This window comes from Equus caballus, chromosome 2, assembly GCF_041296265.1.
Source record: "Equus caballus isolate H_3958 breed thoroughbred chromosome 2, TB-T2T, whole genome shotgun sequence".
NCBI classification, from domain to species: domain Eukaryota; kingdom Metazoa; phylum Chordata; class Mammalia; order Perissodactyla; family Equidae; genus Equus; species Equus caballus.
In genome coordinates this window covers 19836405-19857018 of record NC_091685.1, presented here as the reverse complement: position 1 = coordinate 19857018, position 20614 = coordinate 19836405, and the positions used below count along the sequence as shown (strand labels likewise).

At 48.5% G+C, this 20614-nt stretch overlaps 2 protein-coding genes across 3 annotated transcripts in view; one reads left to right on the top strand and one right to left on the bottom strand.

Moving 5' to 3' along the window:
• Positions 1-41: 41 nt before the first annotated feature.
• On the top strand, positions 42-1180 carry C2H1orf122 (chromosome 2 C1orf122 homolog). Its single transcript, XM_023633213.2, has 3 exons — positions 42-163; positions 256-457; positions 704-1180. Exons 1-3 carry the CDS (start codon positions 129-131, stop codon positions 797-799), a joined length of 333 nt encoding a protein of 110 aa, XP_023488981.1. The 5' UTR covers positions 42-128; the 3' UTR covers positions 800-1180.
• Positions 1181-1302: 122 nt separating this feature from the next.
• The window catches only part of MTF1 (metal regulatory transcription factor 1), a 40025-nt gene continuing 20713 nt past the window's right edge, over positions 1303-20614 (bottom strand). Inside the window, exons 7-11 of one of the 2 annotated variants that reach the window (XM_023633176.2) lie at positions 18366-18443; positions 12801-12903; positions 11498-12093; positions 8712-8775; positions 1303-6955 (exon numbers count right to left, since the gene is read on the bottom strand). In XM_023633176.2, the coding sequence (XP_023488944.1) occupies positions 6525-6955; positions 8712-8775; positions 11498-12093; positions 12801-12903; positions 18366-18443 (1272 nt within the window). In that variant the 3' untranslated portion in view covers positions 1303-6524. The remainder of the gene's footprint in view (positions 6956-8711; positions 8776-11497; positions 12094-12800; positions 12904-18365; positions 18444-20614) is intronic. The other variant, XM_023633180.2, reaches the window with a different exon arrangement.

Sequence of the window (20614 nt, the reverse complement as noted above, 5' to 3'; positions counted from 1 at the left end):
GCGACCCCCAGGAGGATTGAAGGAGACCGGTGGGGACGGGGCGGGGCGCAGCTTTGCGGAGCCTTAGCGCAGCGCTGGGGAGGGGGGGCGGCCGAAAGGGGGGAGGTGGTCGGGCCGCGCAGGCGGAGATGGAATGGGGCCCGGGCTCAGACTGGTCACGGGGGTGAGAGGGGGCCCGTCGGGGACGGGGGGGAAGGGGCTCGGACCCCGCGCAAGCGCCGGCCCTGACCGTCTGTCTCGCTCTCTCCCGGCCAGGGAGGCTGCCGGCGTGGACCGTGGGAAGGCGGGGCTGGGGCTCGGCGGGAGGCCACCCCCGCAGCCGCCCCGGGATGAGCGCGCCCAGCAGCTGCTGGACGCCGTGGAGCAGCGGCAGCGGCAGCTCCTGGACACCATCGCCGCCTGCGAGGAGATGCTGCGGCAGCTGGGCCGCCGGCGCCCGGAGCCGGCTGGTGGCGGGGTCAGTGCCCACCCCGGGCTGGGCCTGGGAGGTGGGGACTACCCAGCGGGTGGACTTGCTAAACCCTAGCTTTCCCTGGAGGGTGGAAGAGTGTCCCCACGGCTTTACCCCTCCCCCACTTTTCATCTGGGCTAGAGGCTTTGAAAAAGTTAGGTGCTATCCAAATGCCAAGTGGCCATATCCTTGCTGGGCCTAATCTAAGGCCTTTCCTCCCGGCCTCACTTTTTTCCTTTCTGTTCTAACCAGAACGTCTCAGGCAAACCTGGAGCGCCCCCTCAGCCAGCTGTCTCCGCCAGAGGTGGCTTTCCAAAGGATGCTGGCGATGGAGCTGCGGAGCCCTGACCATCCCCGAGCCGGGCGCCCTGACTTCTCTGCCTCCCCGGGGCTGGTGGCTGGACTCTGAACAACTCCCTTGAATAAAGGGGCCAGTCTTCACTGGCAGTGGCTGGTACTTGGCTCTCAGCCTGGGGTGGCAGCTCTGCTAGCAGCCGGGTTCACTCCCACTTCATCCTGGCTGAAGGCAGTGCTGAGCTTTGAAATGTAGCCAGTGAATACCCAGTCTGAATACCCGGATTTGGGCAGACCAGCAGTGCTCGCCAGAGTGGTCTGGCCTGCTTTGGGGGATCCAGTTGGTGTTACATGTCCATTTCATGCTTTGGGGGCTCCCAGCTCCACAAAACACTTTTAGCAGAGCCTTGATTAAAAGGAAACCTGCAGACTCTTCTGGTGACCGACCTTTCCTTTTTGTCCCCTCTCTAAGACTCTGATGGCTGGGGAGGGGGGAAATAGTTGAAAACTGTCAACCATGGGCCGGGTTGGGAAGAAATGCCACAGATACTACCAGATTTAAATAAGCATTTAATTAGGATTTCATTAGTATTTAATATTGCTTTTTCAATTCCAAAAAGTTAAATTTTCACTTCTTAGCAGATATTTTAAAGTACAATATTAAGTTTATACAAAATGAGCAATTAAGCAAACACCATTATTTCACATTCTTCAAAAATACAAATTCATATTTACTCTTTTTTGGGTTTGGAGGTTTCTTCCTTTGGAAGTACTGAACCTGTAACGTTTTCATATCGCTCAGTGGAAGTCTGTTGTTCCCATGTTTCACACTTAAATAAATTTGATAGGCTTTTACATAATCCAAATAAAACTATTTGGGATTTAAAAAAATTGTCACCAAGACCTCTGGCCAATGATAGTGTGTGTCAAAAGAGAAGGCTCTCGTGGGTCTTGCCTTTCCTGGCCAGAAGATCTGAGACAGAGATTCAGCAAAAACCTGTTTCCAGCCACCTTCCCCAAACAGGGACCAGGAGGAGTTCACAGGGAAAAGGAACAGCCACCTTGAACTCCAACCCTCAAGCCCACATTCTCCAAAACACAACAAAGGATGTAGACTGTTGAGTCAAAAAGCGCCCCTGGGAGGCCTGAGGACACAGGGGAGAAGAGCAAGAGAGGCTTCTGACTTGGCACCACTAAGAGGATAACGAGGATATTGCAAAAAACACCCCTGGGTTTTGGTGAAAAAAGATTTTATGAAAAGTTTTCCCATAAGAAAGAGAGTAGAAACTGCATTGAGCTGAGAAAGTGACACTACATTATCACCCAATTTTTGGCCCAGCAGCACACCACCAAAAGGGCAGCGTGTTTTAAACTTTGCTTCCAGTAAAAAAGCTTGTACTATGTACACATTGACAGCAAGATCCAGTTTAATTTGGATTTTTCAGTGCAGACTGAGAAGCCCTCTCTTGAACAGGAATAACAGAGAAATGCCAGCTTCCCCAAAAGGCATGAGAAGAAATACGGGACCCTTTCCCTCTCCCGCAAAAATATGCAAGAGGAAAGGCTAGACTGACTACCAATCAGAGATATGCATAATTCAGTTTTGTTGCCCCCCCCCGCCCCAAGTATTAAAGAATGGACAATTTCCGATCTATGTCACAGCAGAATTTGCACACTGGATCTATGGAAATCTTTCTGCTTTGGCTGAAGTATATTTTAAAACTTCTCTCTTCTATTCTAGCCTGAGAATTGAAGATAAAATGGGGTGGGGGAGAACATGAGGGGAGTGAGGGGGAAGGAAGAAAGTTGACAAAGCGAATTATTAACAGCTTGGTTTACTGGATTCAAGGGAGCCTAGAGGGCTTTTTGCTTAAAGAGCCAACAGGCCAGAATGGGGGCAGGATGGAAATAACTCTCTTGCCACCCTGACTACCAACACCTCCCCAAACATACTTTTGATTGGTGGAAAGGTATTCTTTAGCAATATTGTTGCAGTTCCACAAACCTTTAATGGTTTCAGTGACTCTGCAGGAGTCTTTAAGATTAAGGACAACCGATGTGATTAGAAATATAAAAGTCTAGAAGGTGCCAGGTTTCTACCTAGGAACCACCTGTTCCTTCCTCCAGGTATCATTTTGTAATGGTGAAGAGGGGAAAGATGGCAAGGGACCAAGAAATGATGAAAAAGGGCCTCGACAGTCAGCAGAAGAAAACAGGACTGGCAGCAGTTCTTCAGAGAGCCTGAGGGGGCGCCCTCGGGCACACAGGGGAAGCTTGCATAGATTGAGCAGGTGCTGAGAATGCATAATAGTGTTTCCCTATAGACAGCCTGAGTACAGGGCTGATGAGAGGAAAACGGGGCCAGGCCAGGGCCACATGGGACAACGACCGTCAAGCTACACATATTGCACCAAAGTAAGTGCTTTTCTTTTCACACCTCAATTTAACTTTTTATTCTGAGCAAAAAATAAAACTTTGTGGAAAGTATATATATGTATATATATACACACAAAAGAAATTGCAGCAATTGGGTTAAAGATAAAATAACCTAAAGTGCTTTTTTATTTTATTATTTCTTTAATATACCAATATGAGGTTCTGCAAACTCGTCCCTCTGGACACATTCAACAATGTACAAAGTCTCTCAGGAACCCCACCCCCGCACCCCGTTATCCCCGTCAGTCCACCGTGTGGACCCTGAAGGTAAAACTCTCTCATCTACTGACTCTCCAGAGCTGGTGAGAAGTCCCTTGCTTCTACCCAGAGAGGCCTTCACACCTTAAGGCTCCTCCTAAGCTTTGTACCATGATCTCCTTCTAAAGGGGCAGGAGGTGGAATTCAATAAATGATACCAGCTCTTGTCACCAAACTAGTGATGCCCCCGTGAGGCTGGCCAGACCCTGCCAGGAAAGGGAGGACCACTTCCCTCAACACCCCACCCACCTGTGGGGGAAGGGCCAAATTCACTAAGGCAGTTTGGCGGTGCCAGCCAACGTTCCCTACCAGCTCCAAGCCCACGAGCTCCCAATCCTGGGGCTGCCCAGCTCCCTGCAAAGGGGCAGATAAGTGGAGGTGCTAATGGGAGCTGGGGGCGAAAATGGTTACGGTTACCATGGGAAGAAAAAGGGCCTGGTGTCACCGCTAGCAGTCGGCAGACCTGCCCTAACCCCACCCTCGGTTCATTCCTGGGCTAGGAAACCACGCTCTCCAAGAAGGCTCCTTTGGCTCCACTTTAGCCAGTGGCCTCCCTTCTCCAAGGCCCTGGGCACTGGAGACCAGGCTTACAGAAGGGAGTGGGGAGGGAAAGAGTGCCAGAAGAGGAAGGAAAGGAAAGACTACCCACCCTGTGGAACAGACCTGCTCCTCACAACCACTCACTAGCATTTTAAGCACATTCCTGATTTTTCAAAAGCTGATTGGATCTGACAGTCCCCCTTGTAATCTCAAGTCACCCTCAAAAGGCAGATACTTCAACTAGAAAAATCTGTCAGCCTAAACGCTGTTTTAAGATGCTTCTTTATCACTCCCCATCTCTGGAGGGCAGAAAAGTCACTGACCTGGGTAGGCCCTACACGAGCACAGCCCTGGCTAAGCAGAAAGAAGCAATACTTAAACCACGGCCTTCCAGTGGCCTTCCCTGGGCTCCTGTTTCCCACCTCAGCTCCCAGGGAACCGAAGCCCAGGTAACCCTAGCATGGGTATGTGGGGAGGTCATTCCTGCCCTCTGATATAAGCAAGCTTTGGGGTCCCATCGCACTGCTCTCTCCCAGAAGCTGTAGAGAAAACAGCAAGGGTCCTACCTCAAAGCTTCCCATGGGTGCAAGGCCCAGAGACAGGCAAGGACCACCCATGCTCAGCTGCTGGTTTTCCAGGACTAACCCACTGTGGTAATACAAGACTCCTCTTGCCTTATCAACTTCTGCTGAGGTCAGTGGTCCCCAGAGGGGAGTGTAGAAGGTCAGAAAGAAATCAATTCTCCTGATGAGACTCCTGGAGTGAAAACCGCCAGCTGCTTATGCTTAAGGCCATTTCTCCTCGTGGCAGGAGCAACATTTACTGCCACTGCCCTCTTGTCCAAGTCTGTCCCAAACATCCTGTCAGCGGCAGAGCCTGGCTCCCACGTAAACGATCTGCTCTGGATACTGTCTTGGCTGGTCCTGAGTAATGGCTCAGAGAACAGGAGTGTGACAAATGCAGATCTCTGTACATAAGGGAGTGGAAAAGGTACGCAAAATGATGGCTGCTTTCTGCCTGACCTGGTCGACTCAGAAGAACAGCCCCGCCTGTGGCAGCCTGCTCCTCGCTCAAGGCAGGCAAGCACTCCTCGGGGCAGAGGCTAGAACCCTGGGCCATGCCTAGCTTCTGAGCTCAGGGAGTCTGGGGAGCATGCGGGACCACGTTAACAGAGCCAGTTGAGAGAAACTTTCCATTTTAGTGTGGACTGTAGTTTATGTTTTATTTTAAGAGGCCATGACTTGGAGCCAAAGGCAGACAGATGGATACAAATCTATACACAGATCAAAAAGAAAATCTTTTTCCCTATAACACAACTTAATGAAACATTCCAAATGAGATAACTTATTGCAACATTTCAGGCTTTTTGGTGGAAAGGGAATTTTTTGTTTTGTTTTACCCTGAGTAGAAGATCATCGTTTTGTGTTTTTTGTTTGTTTTTTTGTTTTTGTTTAGCAATCAAACGACTAAGCTGAGCAAGTCATATCCTTCTTTGCACTGTACTAGGCTGTATGCAAAATCCAGAGGGTGAGAGGCGGAGATGGGAGGGGGCAGCCAGAAGCCTGCTGAAGCCTGAACCAGCACACTCGGCCCGCCAAGGACACGCACCTTAAAAAAACTCCCTTAAAGCCGCACCTTCTCCCGAGAAGCAAAATGCAGCTCTCTTGCTCTAAGGAAGGAAACACCATTAAGGAAGGCAGACCACCGCCCAGCAACTGGTCACAAGCCACCTGTCTGCTCTAGTACAAAACAGGGACGTTCCCCAAGAATTCACCGCAACCTGCAAGCCCCAGCGACCAACCGAGAGAGAAAGAACCAGGAAGGCGAAGACTGTGATCGTGTCGCCAGAGCCTGCTCTGCACACCCGTCATCCACAGCTAGCAGTCAGCAACCCGCCGAGGGCCCCTGCAGAGCCGGATCATCCCCACAGCCTCGGGCCAGGCTTTTAGCTGCCGGATGACCCTGCCTAGTCACACTGAGCTCCACCGACACCAAGCGCAACAACAGAACCATCTTACCCAATCCCTGTCCAGCTCATGGGGTCCGAACTGCCTTTGCCACTTCCCTCTCCGATGGAGCGAGGTCTGGCCTTCCGAACAAGCTTCAGCCTCACACTCAAAAGACTCACGGGGAGGAGCAACACCCAACACACTGAAATCTACTGCCCAAACCACAAAGCCCCCACTGCAAGTGTTGGGCAGCATCAGATTGATGGAAACCACACCCTTTCATTTAGAATTTTTATGCATACGAGTAACCTTAATTTCCAAGTTCACATGACAATAAGCAAAAGTGACATACAGTGCAGCCAAACAGTTCATTTATAACTTAGCTTTTTTTTTCTGTTTTGTTGGTTTTTTTTTTTCCTCAAAGATCAGTTCCTTAAAATGGATGCTCCTGGGATATGAATAAAGAAAATACGGCTGAAAGGTGAGGATTTCAACAGCAGGTTTCTTCATCCTTCAAACTGCTGACCCCGAGATGGGAGGCCCCGCACCTGACCCTGCTGCCGGGCCTCTTCGCCCGGAGGTGAGCACACAGGCCTTCACTTGGAGAAGCTGCTGGTCAGGCCCATCTCCTCCTCCCCCCGCAGCAGTGCTTCAATGGGAGTCAGAGGGGACGGGGTGTCCAGGCTCTGGAGGGACAGAAACTCTGACATATCCATGGCACTTAACGTTTCTGTCTGAGGGGCTGAAGGAGTCTCTGCTTGTCTGCTTTGCTCACAGGAAGAAGGTATGGTGGAGGAGGATGACAGAGGGACGGGAGGTGGGGAGAAAGTCTGAGGCGGCAGCTTCGGGCTGGGCCCATCAGGAGGCTGGGGGCTTGGCTCTGGAGGGAGTGGGGAAGAACAGCCCTTTCTCCTGCCGGCCGCCCGCTCCTTGGCAGAGTCCCGGCACGCACACTGACACTGACACGCCTCCTCTTGTTTGATGATGATCACAGGAAGACTGAGGCCAATCTGCTGGACAGAGCTCCCTATGAGAGAGGCGAGAGAGACTGCTCTTCAAGTAGCCAGCCACAGGGAAGGGGCAGGAGGGGCGGGGATACAGGCTGGTGAGAGCTGAGTGCCATGGGGGCAGGAACCGTGGGAAGGGGTGGACGCCACACTCTGCGATTTGTCCCGCTTTAACTTGGACCATGTTCTTCCTCAGGAGGCCTCTGACACTGCCCATCCCCTCCAAGACAAGGTCCCTCTTCCTTCGAAAGCCACACGTGCTGTCTGGACACACCCTGTGTTTCCAGCCATTCTCCTGGGCACCCTCCATGCCAGCCACGGAGGACACCTCCCTTTTCTCACACGTTCTTCATACCTCTGGGCCTATGGGCTCTTCCTTCTGCCTCAACTCCCCTGACAGGGCTGCTCTTCTGGAGAGCTTACTCTCATCTCTCAAGACCTAGCTCATGCGCCTCTCCCTCCTGATGCCTCCACGGAGTGTTTCCAGCAGGCTTATACCAAGGGCTAGGCTGAGGGCTGGCAGCACATGAGCCTCCTGGCACATGCCCAGAGCTACTGAGAGGTACTCACACCTTTCTCCATACTGTACGGGACCTCGTCAGTTCTGCCTGCCCGAGAGACTCTGAGCTCCTTTAGGACATCCCACTCATCTTTATAGGCCCAGTCTCGGACACACAGCAGATGTGGGTAAATCTCCTTTTACAAGCCAGCCTCGCGTGCACACGCATTCTGTGTGTGTGTGTGTGTGTGCTGTGCATATGCACACTCTGAATTCAAACAGGCTTTGTGTGTCTCAAAAATAGCTAGAGACCAAGGGGCAGGAGAACAGAGAGGGAGTCACAGGCCTCAGGACTAGTGCTTTGGGACTGCCACAAACTCACTTATGACTTTGGGGAGGCGTTTAATCTTTCAGGGCCCCAGTTTCTTAATCTCTAAAATAAAGAGCTTGAAAAAAAGGACCTTTTAGCTCTACAGGAATCTCTGGCCTAGATGCTATTTCTTCATTACTGTAATTAGAAAAGAGTCCAGTGAATTAACAGCTGCGCTCTTCAGCATTAACTGTGATTCAAACTTTTTTCTGGCTACAGTGACAAGCTGTATCGGAAAGGGAAAGAACCACCATGAGAGTCTGCCCTTATCCGCGGTTCCACTTTCCGTGGTTTCGGTTACCAGCGGTCAGCCACAGTCCGGAAGCAGACGACCCTCCTTCCGATGCCCAGTCACGCTACATCACAATGCCTACATCATTCCCTCCCTTCATCTCATCACTAGGAATCTGATCATCTCACATTATCACAAGGAGGAGAGTGAGTACAGTACAGAACACATTTTGAGAGAAACCACATTCACATAACTCTTATTATAGTATATTGCTATAATTGCTCTATTGTATTATTAGTTATTGTTATTAATCGCTTACTGTGCCTAATGTATAAATTAAACTTTATCATAGGGATGTACATACAGGAAAAAACATAGTATATTTAGGGTTCAGTACTAGCCACGGTCTCAGGCATCCACTGGGGCTCTTGGAACGTATCCCCCGCACATAAGGGGGGACCACTGTAGCAGTTAAAGAATGTTAAATGTGGTATTTATGCCATAAGTACACTAACTTCCAATAGTTGTGAGACTATGAAATACTTTAATAAATAAACAAGACAATGTGACAAATTAATTTTAAAGTTTTAAAAACTGGGGCAAAGCAACAATTAACTGTGCCTCAAGGGGCCCAGAGAGTCGACGTTCTTTTAAAGCTAACACAGAATTACATACCTGTGCTACTGGCTACTGGTACTGCAGTGGTAAAAAACACCTTCTCAACTTTAGATGCTTGCTGCTGGAAAAAAACACACACATTTATGGCCACGGTCGCATGGCGGATCTCCAAGGACCTGAAGCTGCCCCGGTTAGACTGGTCACCCAAGAGGACAGAAAACCCTCAGTGTTCGGGGATTTTTGCACTGAGGGATGTTTTGTTTGTGCTCTGACATGAGGTCACCGCACTGTTTGACATTCAGTGCTGACAATGTAGCCAGCTATGTCCCCTGCTACTTGGCTGTCTCCCAGCTGCCTAATCCAGTGGCTTCTGTGTGCCCAAAGGCTCCTCCAAGGTTGCCTTTCTCAAGCCGATGGTCTTCTCGGGGGAAGCCCCAGGCCTGGCCTCCCCTCTAAGTTCTGCACTCCCATGCCACTCCCCAACTCCCCTGCCTTCTGTGAGGCTGGAAAGTTCTTTTTTCCCCTCAAGGATTAAGCTCCAGGCTAAGGACAGGCCGGGACTCCCCCTCACAGGCAGCACTGTGAAGGCCCTGGGCAGCATGCTGTAGGCTGCACCGGGGAGCTGTTCCGGGAGGGGCCCTGGACTCAACCACACCTGCATCCGAGTCCAAGCTCTGCTGCATATTAGTTGTTGAGGTCAGGCAAGTGCTTTAACCTCGTAAAGTATCGGCTTCCTCGTCTGTAAAAACGGGGATGATAACCAAAGGACCTCCGGAGGAGCCCTGAGAGAGTACAAGGAGATGATGCATGTGGGGCCCCCAGCGCGTGGTGAGCCCTCGGCATACATGAGCTGTTAGTATCATTACTAAGGAGGACTGTAAAGTCACGCTCAGAAATCAGCCCTTTTAGTGTATTTGCTATTAAATTGAAAGGGTTTCGGCTTTCTTCAAGTCTTATCTTAAAAAGGGCTTTGTCTTTTATCCCTTTAAGGAAACAAAAAAGTCCCTCTAAGATGAGTCTAGGAGGAACGTGAAAGCTTCTGGCTAAGTTATAGGAGATGAGACTAAAGAATAATGATGGAGAAATGAGATGCATATTTAAATACATGAAAATGAATGGCATGGAAAAGGAATGCTACTTGTTCCACGCAGCTCCCCAGGGCAGATGCAGAACAAAATGGTACCAACTACACGGAGGCACATTGGGTCCTCATGCTGGGAAGACCTCTCCAGTGACTCCAGCCGTCTGCAAATGGAATGCGGCTGCCTCCAGAGCCCGCTGGCGCCCCGCGTACGGAGTGTGAGTGCCCTGACATTAGCTCTAACGTTTAGCCCGACACCACCTTTCCATTTGATAGTGTCATATATCTGCCCAGACACTCTCTGACTTAGTCCTTCCTCTTCTCCATCTAATTCCGACTCAAACCTTAAGTCTCTCCTGGCCTGTATGGCCACCCAACAAGCCCTTATCTGGCAGCACAATGGAGCAGTCAAGAGCAGAGGCTCTGGGGTCCATCTGCCTATGCTCAAATCCCAGCTGTGCTACTTAGAGCTGTGTGACCTTGGGCTACTCACTTAACTTCTCTGGGCCTCAGCTCTCCAGTGGTAAAATCATACCTACTCTTAAGATTGTTGTGATTAGAGTAATGCATTAAAAAATGCTCAGCACAGTGGGTGATATCTAGAGATACAGACACACAGAGGTAGTAAAAAGACCAGCGGTCGCTAGGGAGGAGAGGGCAGGGGGAAGGGATAAGTGAAGTGCAGGGGACTCTTAGGGTGGTGAAGCTATCCTGGATACCATAATGGTAGACACGTGCCTTCATGCATCTGTCAAACCCACAGAGCCACACCACACAGAGTGGGCCCTGATATCAACTACGGACTTCAGTCAATAATAATGCACCAAACTTGATTCATCAATTATAATAAATGTACCACACGGATGCAAGAGGTTAATAATAGGGGAAATGGGGGGGCGGGTGCAGAGTGTAGGGCAGTTCTCTGTACTATCTGTTCGATAAAATGTAAAAAAATGTAGTCTAAAGATGATGTACCTAAGGTAATGAGCGGCACACGTTAGATCCCCAATTGTCAAAAGTGCTTAGTTAGCACAGTGGACCCTAAACAGAGTAAGGGCTCAGGAAATCACAGCTGCTGTTATTTTTTTACTAGTGTTTTTATTATTATTTGGCACTTTACGTATTGGATGTATTAACTTTCTTTTAGGCATTTTAGCCACTTTAACTAGAAAGTAAGTTTTTGTGAAAAAGAGATCCTGCTTTTCACTTTCTGTATCCCGAGAGTATACCCCGGGGTATCTGGTCAATATCAGGCCCTCGAGAGATATTTAACTGAATGACCAAGTCATCAAGACCAAGCGCTTCTGTGGAAAATGGCTCTGTGGGGGGCTCTGGGAGCACAGACTCCCTCTCTGACTTGGCCACTGCTGGCTGCCCCATCTGACAGGGTCATGGCAGTCCCTCACATCCGCGCGACTCTGCCTTGGGGAAGAACCGCTTTCCTGAAACGTTCTTGGGCCTCTGGAGTCTGTGACGGCGCTCCTGCCCTCAAGGACGAGATTAAACTGCAGACGGAATAGCTGTTCAAGTGCCCGCTGCTCGGTAAACCTGAAGGTTGTTTCTCTGCCTCCCTACCGTAGGTGTCAACCACAGCATTCCCTGGGTTTAGACCACTCGATTATGGGGAAAATGACTAAGACATAGAATTACATGTTTCCGGACAGATATGATAGCCATTTTCCTTTTTGAAGTAAAAGCCTCTGTACATGTCACCTATGTAAATACAGTTCCCCCACTGGATCCGTTTCTACGTAATACTTACAATTTGTTCTTGGTTTTGCGGTGAACTCGTGGCGCCATTCAATATCCACTGTAAGTTCTGTTCTCCCATGACTAGGCTGGACTGCAGGATAGCCGTGTTGGGAGTCGGGGTGATGGTTATAGTGGGATTATTCGTTAGGACAGAGTTGGCACCCAGGGGCAGAGTCTGGACCATGGCTGGCAGGGGCTCAGTAGTACTTTGTGGTTGGGGTGGTGCTGCCACGGCTGACGCCACTGCCGCTGCTGATGCAGAAGCCCCAGCAACAACAGAAAGTCCCGGGACGATAGGTTGCGGTGCCTGAGGGTGCGGAAGAAACTCTTGATGATTAGGAGCAAACTGTGTGCTGTGGAGAACAGGCACTTCTGGAGGTTGTAAGAGAGCAGGGGGGTTGCCAAATGCAGCTTGCTGGGAACCAGTTCCTAAGGAGGGAGCCGGCGGAGCAGTAGACGGTGCTGAGGCTGGTAGTAGAGGCTGGGGTGGCTCGGAGATGCCAGGCTGCAGTACAAGTGGAAGAGATAAAGATGCTGAATTTCCTGTGGATGGTGGAACATCACTGACTGACTCTGCATCACCATTAAAACTTTCAATCAAGGCAGCTGGTAAGAAAAAGAAATAGAAATATATATACATATCCCAAGCCTTATATGAGCCACAAAAACACAGTCATTATGGGCTAAACCAAGGACATCTGACATCTGTGAGAGCCAATCCTTCACTGCTAGAAGGCTGGCTTTCTGCTTTTCATTTAACGACCCCTCTGGGCAAAGTACCAGGCGTCACCATCAACCTCACTTTCTACATGTGAAGAGCTAGTCTAGGTCTGACCATAAAAACATGTGTCCTAAGGCTTGTCTGAAAAAGAGACTAGACATCCCTTTTCGGCATGACCAGTGAACACACTTTCTGACTACTGTGAAGCTTCAGCGACAGATTTTCATTCAAACACAGCATGGTCCATGCATCTGACGCTGTCTGTGGATCCTTCCCACTCATGAACAGGGAATCACAGCAGAAGGAGACAGAGCTCACGACAGCGCTCATTTTTTAAAGCCAACAAGAGCTTTTGGGAAAAGAGACCCCTTCTGGGCAAAGTAGACCCTCAAGTGGACTCTTGTTGAGGGAAGTGGGGAAAAAGATGACACTGAACTGCTAGGCGCCTACTTTCCTGACCTCTCGCTGCAAGGACACTTCACGCAGAGGAATGGAAATAGCATCTTGCCGTGTCGCTCGTGCAGCACGTCCACGAGTGTGAACTCCCTTCCCCAGTGCTGAGGGTTGAGCGGGAAGAGTCCGGGTAACACACCTGTCTGTTGCGGGTCTTCCTGAATGGCTGCGTCATCTGAATTCTGGAACATGGATTCAAAGATGATTGCTGGTGAGAGTGTGCTGAGATCCTGGCCCTGCGTCTGAAGGACAGAGACAGAGACAGAGATGGGAGATGCTCCATGCTAAGGCAATCCTTCACCATGAGAACACAGTCAGAGCAGCAGAACTAGAATGATCTTTTGATATGCTTCTTGTTTCTAACTTCTCCTTTTCCAAGGTGATGTATATTTATTTCCCTAAACCTCAGACACTGAAGGTTTGGGTCCTCAAATACTCTAAAAAGGAGCCAGCAAACTGTGACTTGTTTTTGTAAGTAAAGCTTTAAAGGAACTGAGGCAAGCTTGTTTACTTTCTGTCTATGCTGCCTCCGCGGCTATAACGGTAGAGTTGAGGAGTTGTGACAGACACCGTATGGTCCGCAGAGCCAAAAATACTTACTCTCTGGCCCTTTCCAAAAACTAGTTTGCCAACCCCTACTCTAAATACCAAATCTTACATAAAAATGGGATTGTCTAATATCCATTACCAGCGACTTCCTTTTCTCATGTAATAATAATATATTGTGAATATCTTTCAAGGTCATAACAGACCATCTATGATATTCTAATATGTATACATGGTAACAAATCAAACAATAGAAGGAAACTTATAATGACAGACAATAGTGATCACCTTATACTCATTACCATCTGTCATTGCAAATTTCTTTGTAACTTAAAATTAAGAAAAAGTCAGAGGCACTTCAAAAAAAAGATAAAATGTGGGGCCGGCCCAGTGGTGCAGTGGTTAAGTTTGCACGCTCCACTTTGGTGGCCTGGGGCTCACGGGTTCGGATCCCAGTGTGGACCTACACAGCACTCATCAGGCATGCTGTGGCAGTGTCCCACATACAAAATAGAGAAAGAGTGGCACAGACATTAGCTCAGGGCCAATCTTCCTCAAGCAAAAAGAGGAAGACTGGCAAGAGATGTTAGCTCGGGGCCAAACTTCCTCACACACACACAAAAATAAGATAAAATGTGAAAGCAAAACAAAACACGTAATGCCCTGAGGGTCTGACTCCCAATAGGCACCAAATGAAATGAGCACCCCCAGGCTCCCCTTGAGTTGAGGGGAAGGGAAGAACAGCGGTTCTTTTCTCTGCAGTCCACCTCCAGTTCCGCATTGTGTAGGGCGAGAGTGACAAAGGCAGCCGCCTCCAGGGGTCCAGGCAAGTAACAGAAATAAAGGAAGCAAGGAGGGCGGGGACAGGGAGACCGGCAAACGGGAGAGCACACGCCCCAGTCCTCTAACGGGCTTCAGGCTTCAGCGGATGCTGCCACAAGGCTCTGCAAGCTGGGGGTTACCAGAGCTCAAGAGCAGTCGGAAATTGGATTTTTATGTGAAATCTTCTGATTTGTAATTAAAAGCAAGTAACTAAAAACAACTTAAAAGCACCGTATAAACCAAACCAAACCTAACCTCAGGCCAGATTTTGCCCCAGTGCCAACTTGTGTTTAAAGATCATTTTGCAACAATTCGGCTTCTGGGAGAGAGAAGGAACATTCTGGGGATGGAGGAGGAGTAAAAGCCTGGTGAGTGGAACTGTCCACCAGCTTAGAGGACCTCAGAGATGAAACTGCTCATATGAGCCAAGAGGGATCGATTATTCTAACATGATTCCATTACGTGGAAGAACGAGAGGTGAGCTGAGTGAATCTGATTGCCAGTATGACAGAAGCCGAACGCAGAGATCTATGCAAGGCTTCCAGTCCAGAGAGAGTTAAGAATTATAGGCCAAGGGGCCGGCCCGGTGGCAGAGTGGTTAAGTTCATGTGCGCCGCTTCAGTGGCCCGGGGTTCACTGGTTTGGATCCTGGGTGCGGACCTATGCACCGCTTGTCAAGCCATGCTGTGGCAGGTGTCCCACATATAAAGCAGAGGAAGATGGGCACAGATTTTAGCTCAGGGCCAGTCTTCCCCAGCAAAAAGAGGAGGATCGGTGGCAGATGTTAGCTCAGGGCTAATCTTCCTCAAAAAATAAAAAAGAATCATAGGCCAAGACAGCAGCCTTCAAACTTTTCATTGTGACACAAAGTAAGAAATACATTTTACATTATATATATATGTACACAAATACTTCATATTACATACACATATGTATAACTGAAACAAAAGTCTATGAAACAGAACTTAGCCTTACCATGTGCGATGTCTTCTGCTACTTTCTATTCTGTTGATGTCCTTAAAATGCTGTTTATAAACCACTATTCTACAACTCAGGGAAGAGGTGCAACTCAGTTTGAAAAGCAGCAGGCTAACAACTGCCACTAAGCTATAAGCTTTGCAGCTTCCTCATGGTTGTTATTTTTGTCCTGCCTGTTTACAAATTATCAGCAGTAACATTACTAAAAAGGAACGAGTCTGTGTGACTCTAAAAGATTATGTACGAGGATGCTCACAGAGCACATGGTTCCAAACTAGGAAGTATCCAAATACCCAAGGGACGTAGAAAGAGCAAACTGTGGTATCTTCATTTCCTGTGATAACTGTTCAACAATGAGAATGAATGCCCTAATGATATATGCAACAACATGGATTAATTTCTTAAACATAACGTCAAGAAAGAAGCCAGCACAAAGGAGTACATACCACAGGATTCCAATTAGACAAAGCACAAAAACAGGCAAAATTTGTCTCAGGTTGTTGGAAGTCAGGACAGTGGCTATCCTCAGGGAGAGGGAACAGGTGTCAGGGGGCATCAGGGGGCTTCTGGGGGTTCAAGAATGTTCCATTTCTTGAGCTGGGTGTTGGTTACACGGATTTGGTGAACCATGGTGATTCATCAAGCTGTATACATTTACGACAGGTGTACTTTTCTGTATGTATATTATACCTCAATAAAAAGGTTTTTTTAATTGAAAGGAAAAAAAAAGGGAAAGTGCTGAGGAGACTATGACTCACTCACTGCCAGGCTTCAGGGCAAAACCCCTGGGGCAGAGAGAGTGGGAGCAGCTCCCGAAGGAGACCAGGACAGGCCTCCGGGTCTGGAGCAGAGACAGAGGACACCGGGTGCTGTCTGGGACCAGGAGCAATCCTGAAGCCCGAGGCTCAGCAGGCCATTCCCCAGCTGCTTCAACCCTCCATCAACAAAAGATTTGAGCAAGCGAAGGTCACTTCTAGGACACATATACACATGTGGCTGCTCAGAAACCAGTAAAATGATGATCTCATAAAAACTGAAAATTTGATTTGAACGATTCATAATTTTTTTAAAGCAAGCAAAAGCAAAACAAACAAAATTAATCCTGTTACTTCAAGAAATTGTGGCCTTAGTTTGAAAGACTAAAAATGGGACTATTTCCAATTCTGGGATAAATGCTGGGTGACAAGGACACAATAATTTGACCCCAAGGGACAGAGCAGCCTCTCTCCGGCTGAGGTGAATTGTGGTAAAACGGCTCTGGATTCTGTTACGCTTCTTGGAAGAGTGTTTGTTTGTCTGCTTCAGCATTCTGTTGACTTGGCCGTGCTCCAGCTCCAAGCTGTCTTCCCCGCAGCGGGCGGCAGCCAGAACCTCTGTCCAGACCTTCCACCGTAGCTGGGCTGCTTAGGTGTGCCCCACGCCGCCACAGTTCAGGGCTCAACAAGACAACTGGGCAGAGTTTTTATTTATTTATTTTTAAAAATTTCTTCTTTTTAAAAAAATTATTTAATTTTTTTTTTTTTTTGAGGAAGATTAGCCCTGAGCTAACACCTGCTACCAATCCTCCTCTTTTTGCTGAGGAAGACTGGCCCTGAGCTAACATCTGTGCCCATCTTCCTCTACTTTATATGTGGGACGCCTACCACAGCATGGCTTGATGAGCAGTGCCATGTCCACACCCGGCATCCGAACCAGCAAACCCCAGGCCGCCAAAGCGGAACACGCGAACTTAACCACTGTGCCAGCGGGCTGGCCCCTGGACAGAGTTTACACACAGAACTTGGGGCTCCCCTTTGTGGCTCTTTCCTTTCTAGGCTTCCCCCTGCCCTTGGGGGTGGCAGTAGCTGTGGTAGCCCTGAACTCTGTCCTCTGGTTATCCAAGCCTGTAAGACTGAGTGTTTACTGAGTTTTGGCCATCTTGTCTGCTATCAGCCGGGGTGGCCCTGAGGTGGATAAGCCACCAAATCCGAGAGCTTATCCAGGGGCTTTGCTATATCTCAAGTGGCCCCTTTTTCCAAGTGTTCCCTCTGCCTGTTTGGGTTGCTCTCTGGTGCCTTCAAATCATTTTTATATTTTGCCCAGCAGAGATACTTGTCTTCTATGGGGGGGTTGGTCTGATAAGGGCAACTCTGCCATTACCAGAAGAACCCAGGCTTTGGGTGCTTATATAAAGGTGCAGTGTCAGCTGCCACTCCCAGAGGATGCTGACTCAGCAGGCTTGGGGGAGGCCCAAGACCCGACGTCACCAGAAGCAGTGCAGATGACTCCACTGATCACATTGGGAGAAACCCTTTCTCACAGCACTCCTGACTCACTCCGTCTGTTCACACACTTCCTATCGTGTTGACTCTTTCTTATTTATTATGCGTGTACTCGCACAAAGTCTAACCTAAGCTATACTTATTTAGCAGGGAAAAATAACAAAGAATGCACAGCTGAAAACCAGTGTTGGGGACACAGTAAAATGCATAGACCCTCAGGAAGAAGCGTGAGCTCAGGCCTCACGCAGTGGTCTGTAGGCCACCTCACGGAGCCAGGGGAACTGGGAGAGATGCTCAGCAGAGTGAGCTGAAGCATCAGATCAAGAGGCAGTGGGCAGTCTTCTAGCAGAGGGGCTGCAGAGGAGCTTCCTTTAAAATCCCACTGCAGTAAGCTCACAGGAAGGCAAGACTGACTCCGGTCAGGTCAGCAGGGCTTGAGAGAGTCTGGAAACTGGAACCCTGGCTGCCTCTTACAGTGGACATTTTTTTTCCTTCTTTGAGGAAGATTAGCCCTGAGCTAACATCTGCTGCCAATCCTCTTTTTTTTTTTTTTTTTTTGCTCAGGAAGACTGGCCCTCAGCTCACATCCGTGCCCATCTTCCTCTACTTTATATGTGGGACGCCTGCCACAGCATGGCTTACCAAGCGGTGCCATGTCCACACCTGGGATCTGAACCACCGAACCCCGGGCCACCGAAGTGGAACGTGCGCACTTAACCACTGCATCACCAGGCCGGCCCCACAGTGGACAAATTTTAAGCACCTGAAGGACAGACCATGCCTACTTTTTTACCACTACAGGCTCAGCCCCAGCACACTGCATCATGGAGAAGGTGCTCCACAAATATTTGCTAAACGAATAAAGGAAGAAAATTTCTGGGGCCAGGCAGCTATCAGGTGTGTGACCAGGCATCAGAGAGAACCCCTCCTAAGAGAGCTCTTATGAGGGAACAAAAACAATAACAACAACTCCTACACCGTCACTGACTGAGCACAATTAAATCCGGAAGACCTAAAGCCGGCCCTCAGTTTCCCCCTAGAGGGAGCGCTCAAGGCTCGTGCTTGTTTCCCAGCGCCCATGTCACAGGTGCACTTACTGTGTTGGGATTTTCTCGCAATTCAGAATCTGTGGACAGAAGGCTCAAGTCACTCAGACAAAGGGTGTGATTTGTATCCTGTGAAAAGAGAAAAAATCTAATTGAGTAAAAAAAATCAGGATTTATAGTAGTATATCATGTAATAAGACGCTTGATTACAACGTTCCTAAGGCTGCAAACATCTAGAGGTGTCACCTGGAGGGGAATAAACCACCCAAGCCGGGGCCACGGGAATTATTGAATTATTTTAATTTTAAAAGTCCTGACAGAAAAATCTCTTATGTTTCTTAAAGACGGTTAATAAAGAGTTTAAGAATTATCTCATGACTCAGGCTCCAGAATAACAAAAGGTATAATAACACAAAATTAACAATATCTGCATAATTGGCCTTATCATTTACAAAGCGATTTCACATGACCTCATTTGCTATTCATATAAACCTTTGAAGTATTATTTTACATTCCCATTTTAAATATGAGAAAATTAATAAGACTGGCAGTGAACTGTCCAAAATCACACTGCTAATTAGCAGAACACAAACCCAGTGCTTCCGATTGCAAGTCCATCTTCCTTCCGTTATCACTGTGTCCCCAGTACGGGCATCTCAGGGGGGAGCTGAGGGTTCCCTGTTGACACACAGCTGCCCAGGCTCAGTCACCTCTGATTCCTAGACTGCCAGCTGCGATTCACAGACCTTCTGTGGTAATGAGCGCCCCCATGAACCAGATGTTCCCATTCATGCGTGCATTCAACAAATGACCACTGAGCATCTACCACGCCTCAGGTACTGTTCCAGGCCCAGGGACATGAGAATGAACAAAGCAAAGTCCCTGCCATCACAGAGCTTACATTCTAGTTGCTGGGGGGGGGGGGGGGGGGGGGTGTCGGGGGTGTCGGAAAAAACAAATACATAGTATATAAGATGATAATGAGCACTACAGAGGGTCAGGGGAATAGGGAATACTGGGGTAGGAGCTGCCCTTTTATTAGGTTAGGGAAGGCCTCTCACATAAGGTGGCATTTGCATAGACACTGAAGGAGAAAGGGCATGGGCCATGTATGTCTAGAGAAGGCGTTCCAAGCAGAGGGTACGTACAGCGAGTACAAAGGCCTGGAGGCAGGAGTGGGCCTCCATTGTTCAAGGAACCATAAAGAGGACAGTATGACTAAAGTGAAAGGAGGAGAAGTAAACTAGGCCAGAGAAGTGACCAGGTCAGGGTGCAGAGTCCCTTGTGGACCACTGTCAAGATTTTGACTTTTACTTCAAGTGATACAAGAAGCTACTAGAGGGTTATGAGCAGAGGACAGACATTATCTGCCTTACGGTTTAGAAAGATCGCTCTGGGTCATAAATGCAGGACAGTCTGTGTCAGGGCAGACTGGGAGAGGGGAGAAGGGAGGAAAAGGTGCCAGAAGACCACTTAGCAGGTTACTGCAATAATCCAGGCAAAAGACGATAGTGACTTGAACGAAGTAATACGAAGAAGTGATCAGATTCTAGATATATTCTCCAGGTAGAGCTGACAGACTTTGCTGGTGGATGTGGGGTATAAAGAAAAAAGAGTCAAGAACAACTCCAAGATTTTTGGCCTGTGCCACTAGAAAAAAGGAGGCGCCATTTAGGAAGATGGGGAAGACTCAGGAGGAACAGGTTTGGACATGTCAAGTTCGAGAAGAGCAGATGATATCTGGGTGGAGTGGGTGGTTAACAGCACAAGTCTAGAGCTCAGGAAGAGACCAGGCTGGAGACGTAAATTTAGGACTCAAAGGCAATCCAGACGGCATTTAAAGCCTGACACTAGAAGAGATTCCCTCCACTGGGGAGTGAACAGAATCCAGAGAAGATGAGGTCTGAGCACTGTACACTGGGGCACTCCAATACTTAAAGGTTGTTGGCAATTGAACTGTCCTTGGATTGTTATGAAAATGAGAAAACTGATCATGCCTTCATATACGCAGCTTAGCAGACAAAGACTCTCAAATCTTAATATTTTTATTGGGTCTTACCAGATGAAGAAACTGAGGCACAACAAAGCCGTTTGATTAGGGGTGGAGCTTGGATGTGAATTCAGGCAGCTGAACTCCAGAGGCTGCACTTTTCACAACCAATGCTGTTTGCCTCTGACAACATCGGGGTCAAGAACCAGGCTCTGGATCAGACTAATGGCAAGCTTTGGATACTTAAGTGAGTTCTTTAATTTCTCCTTGCTCCAAGTTTATCAGTAATATGGGGATAATGATAGTACTG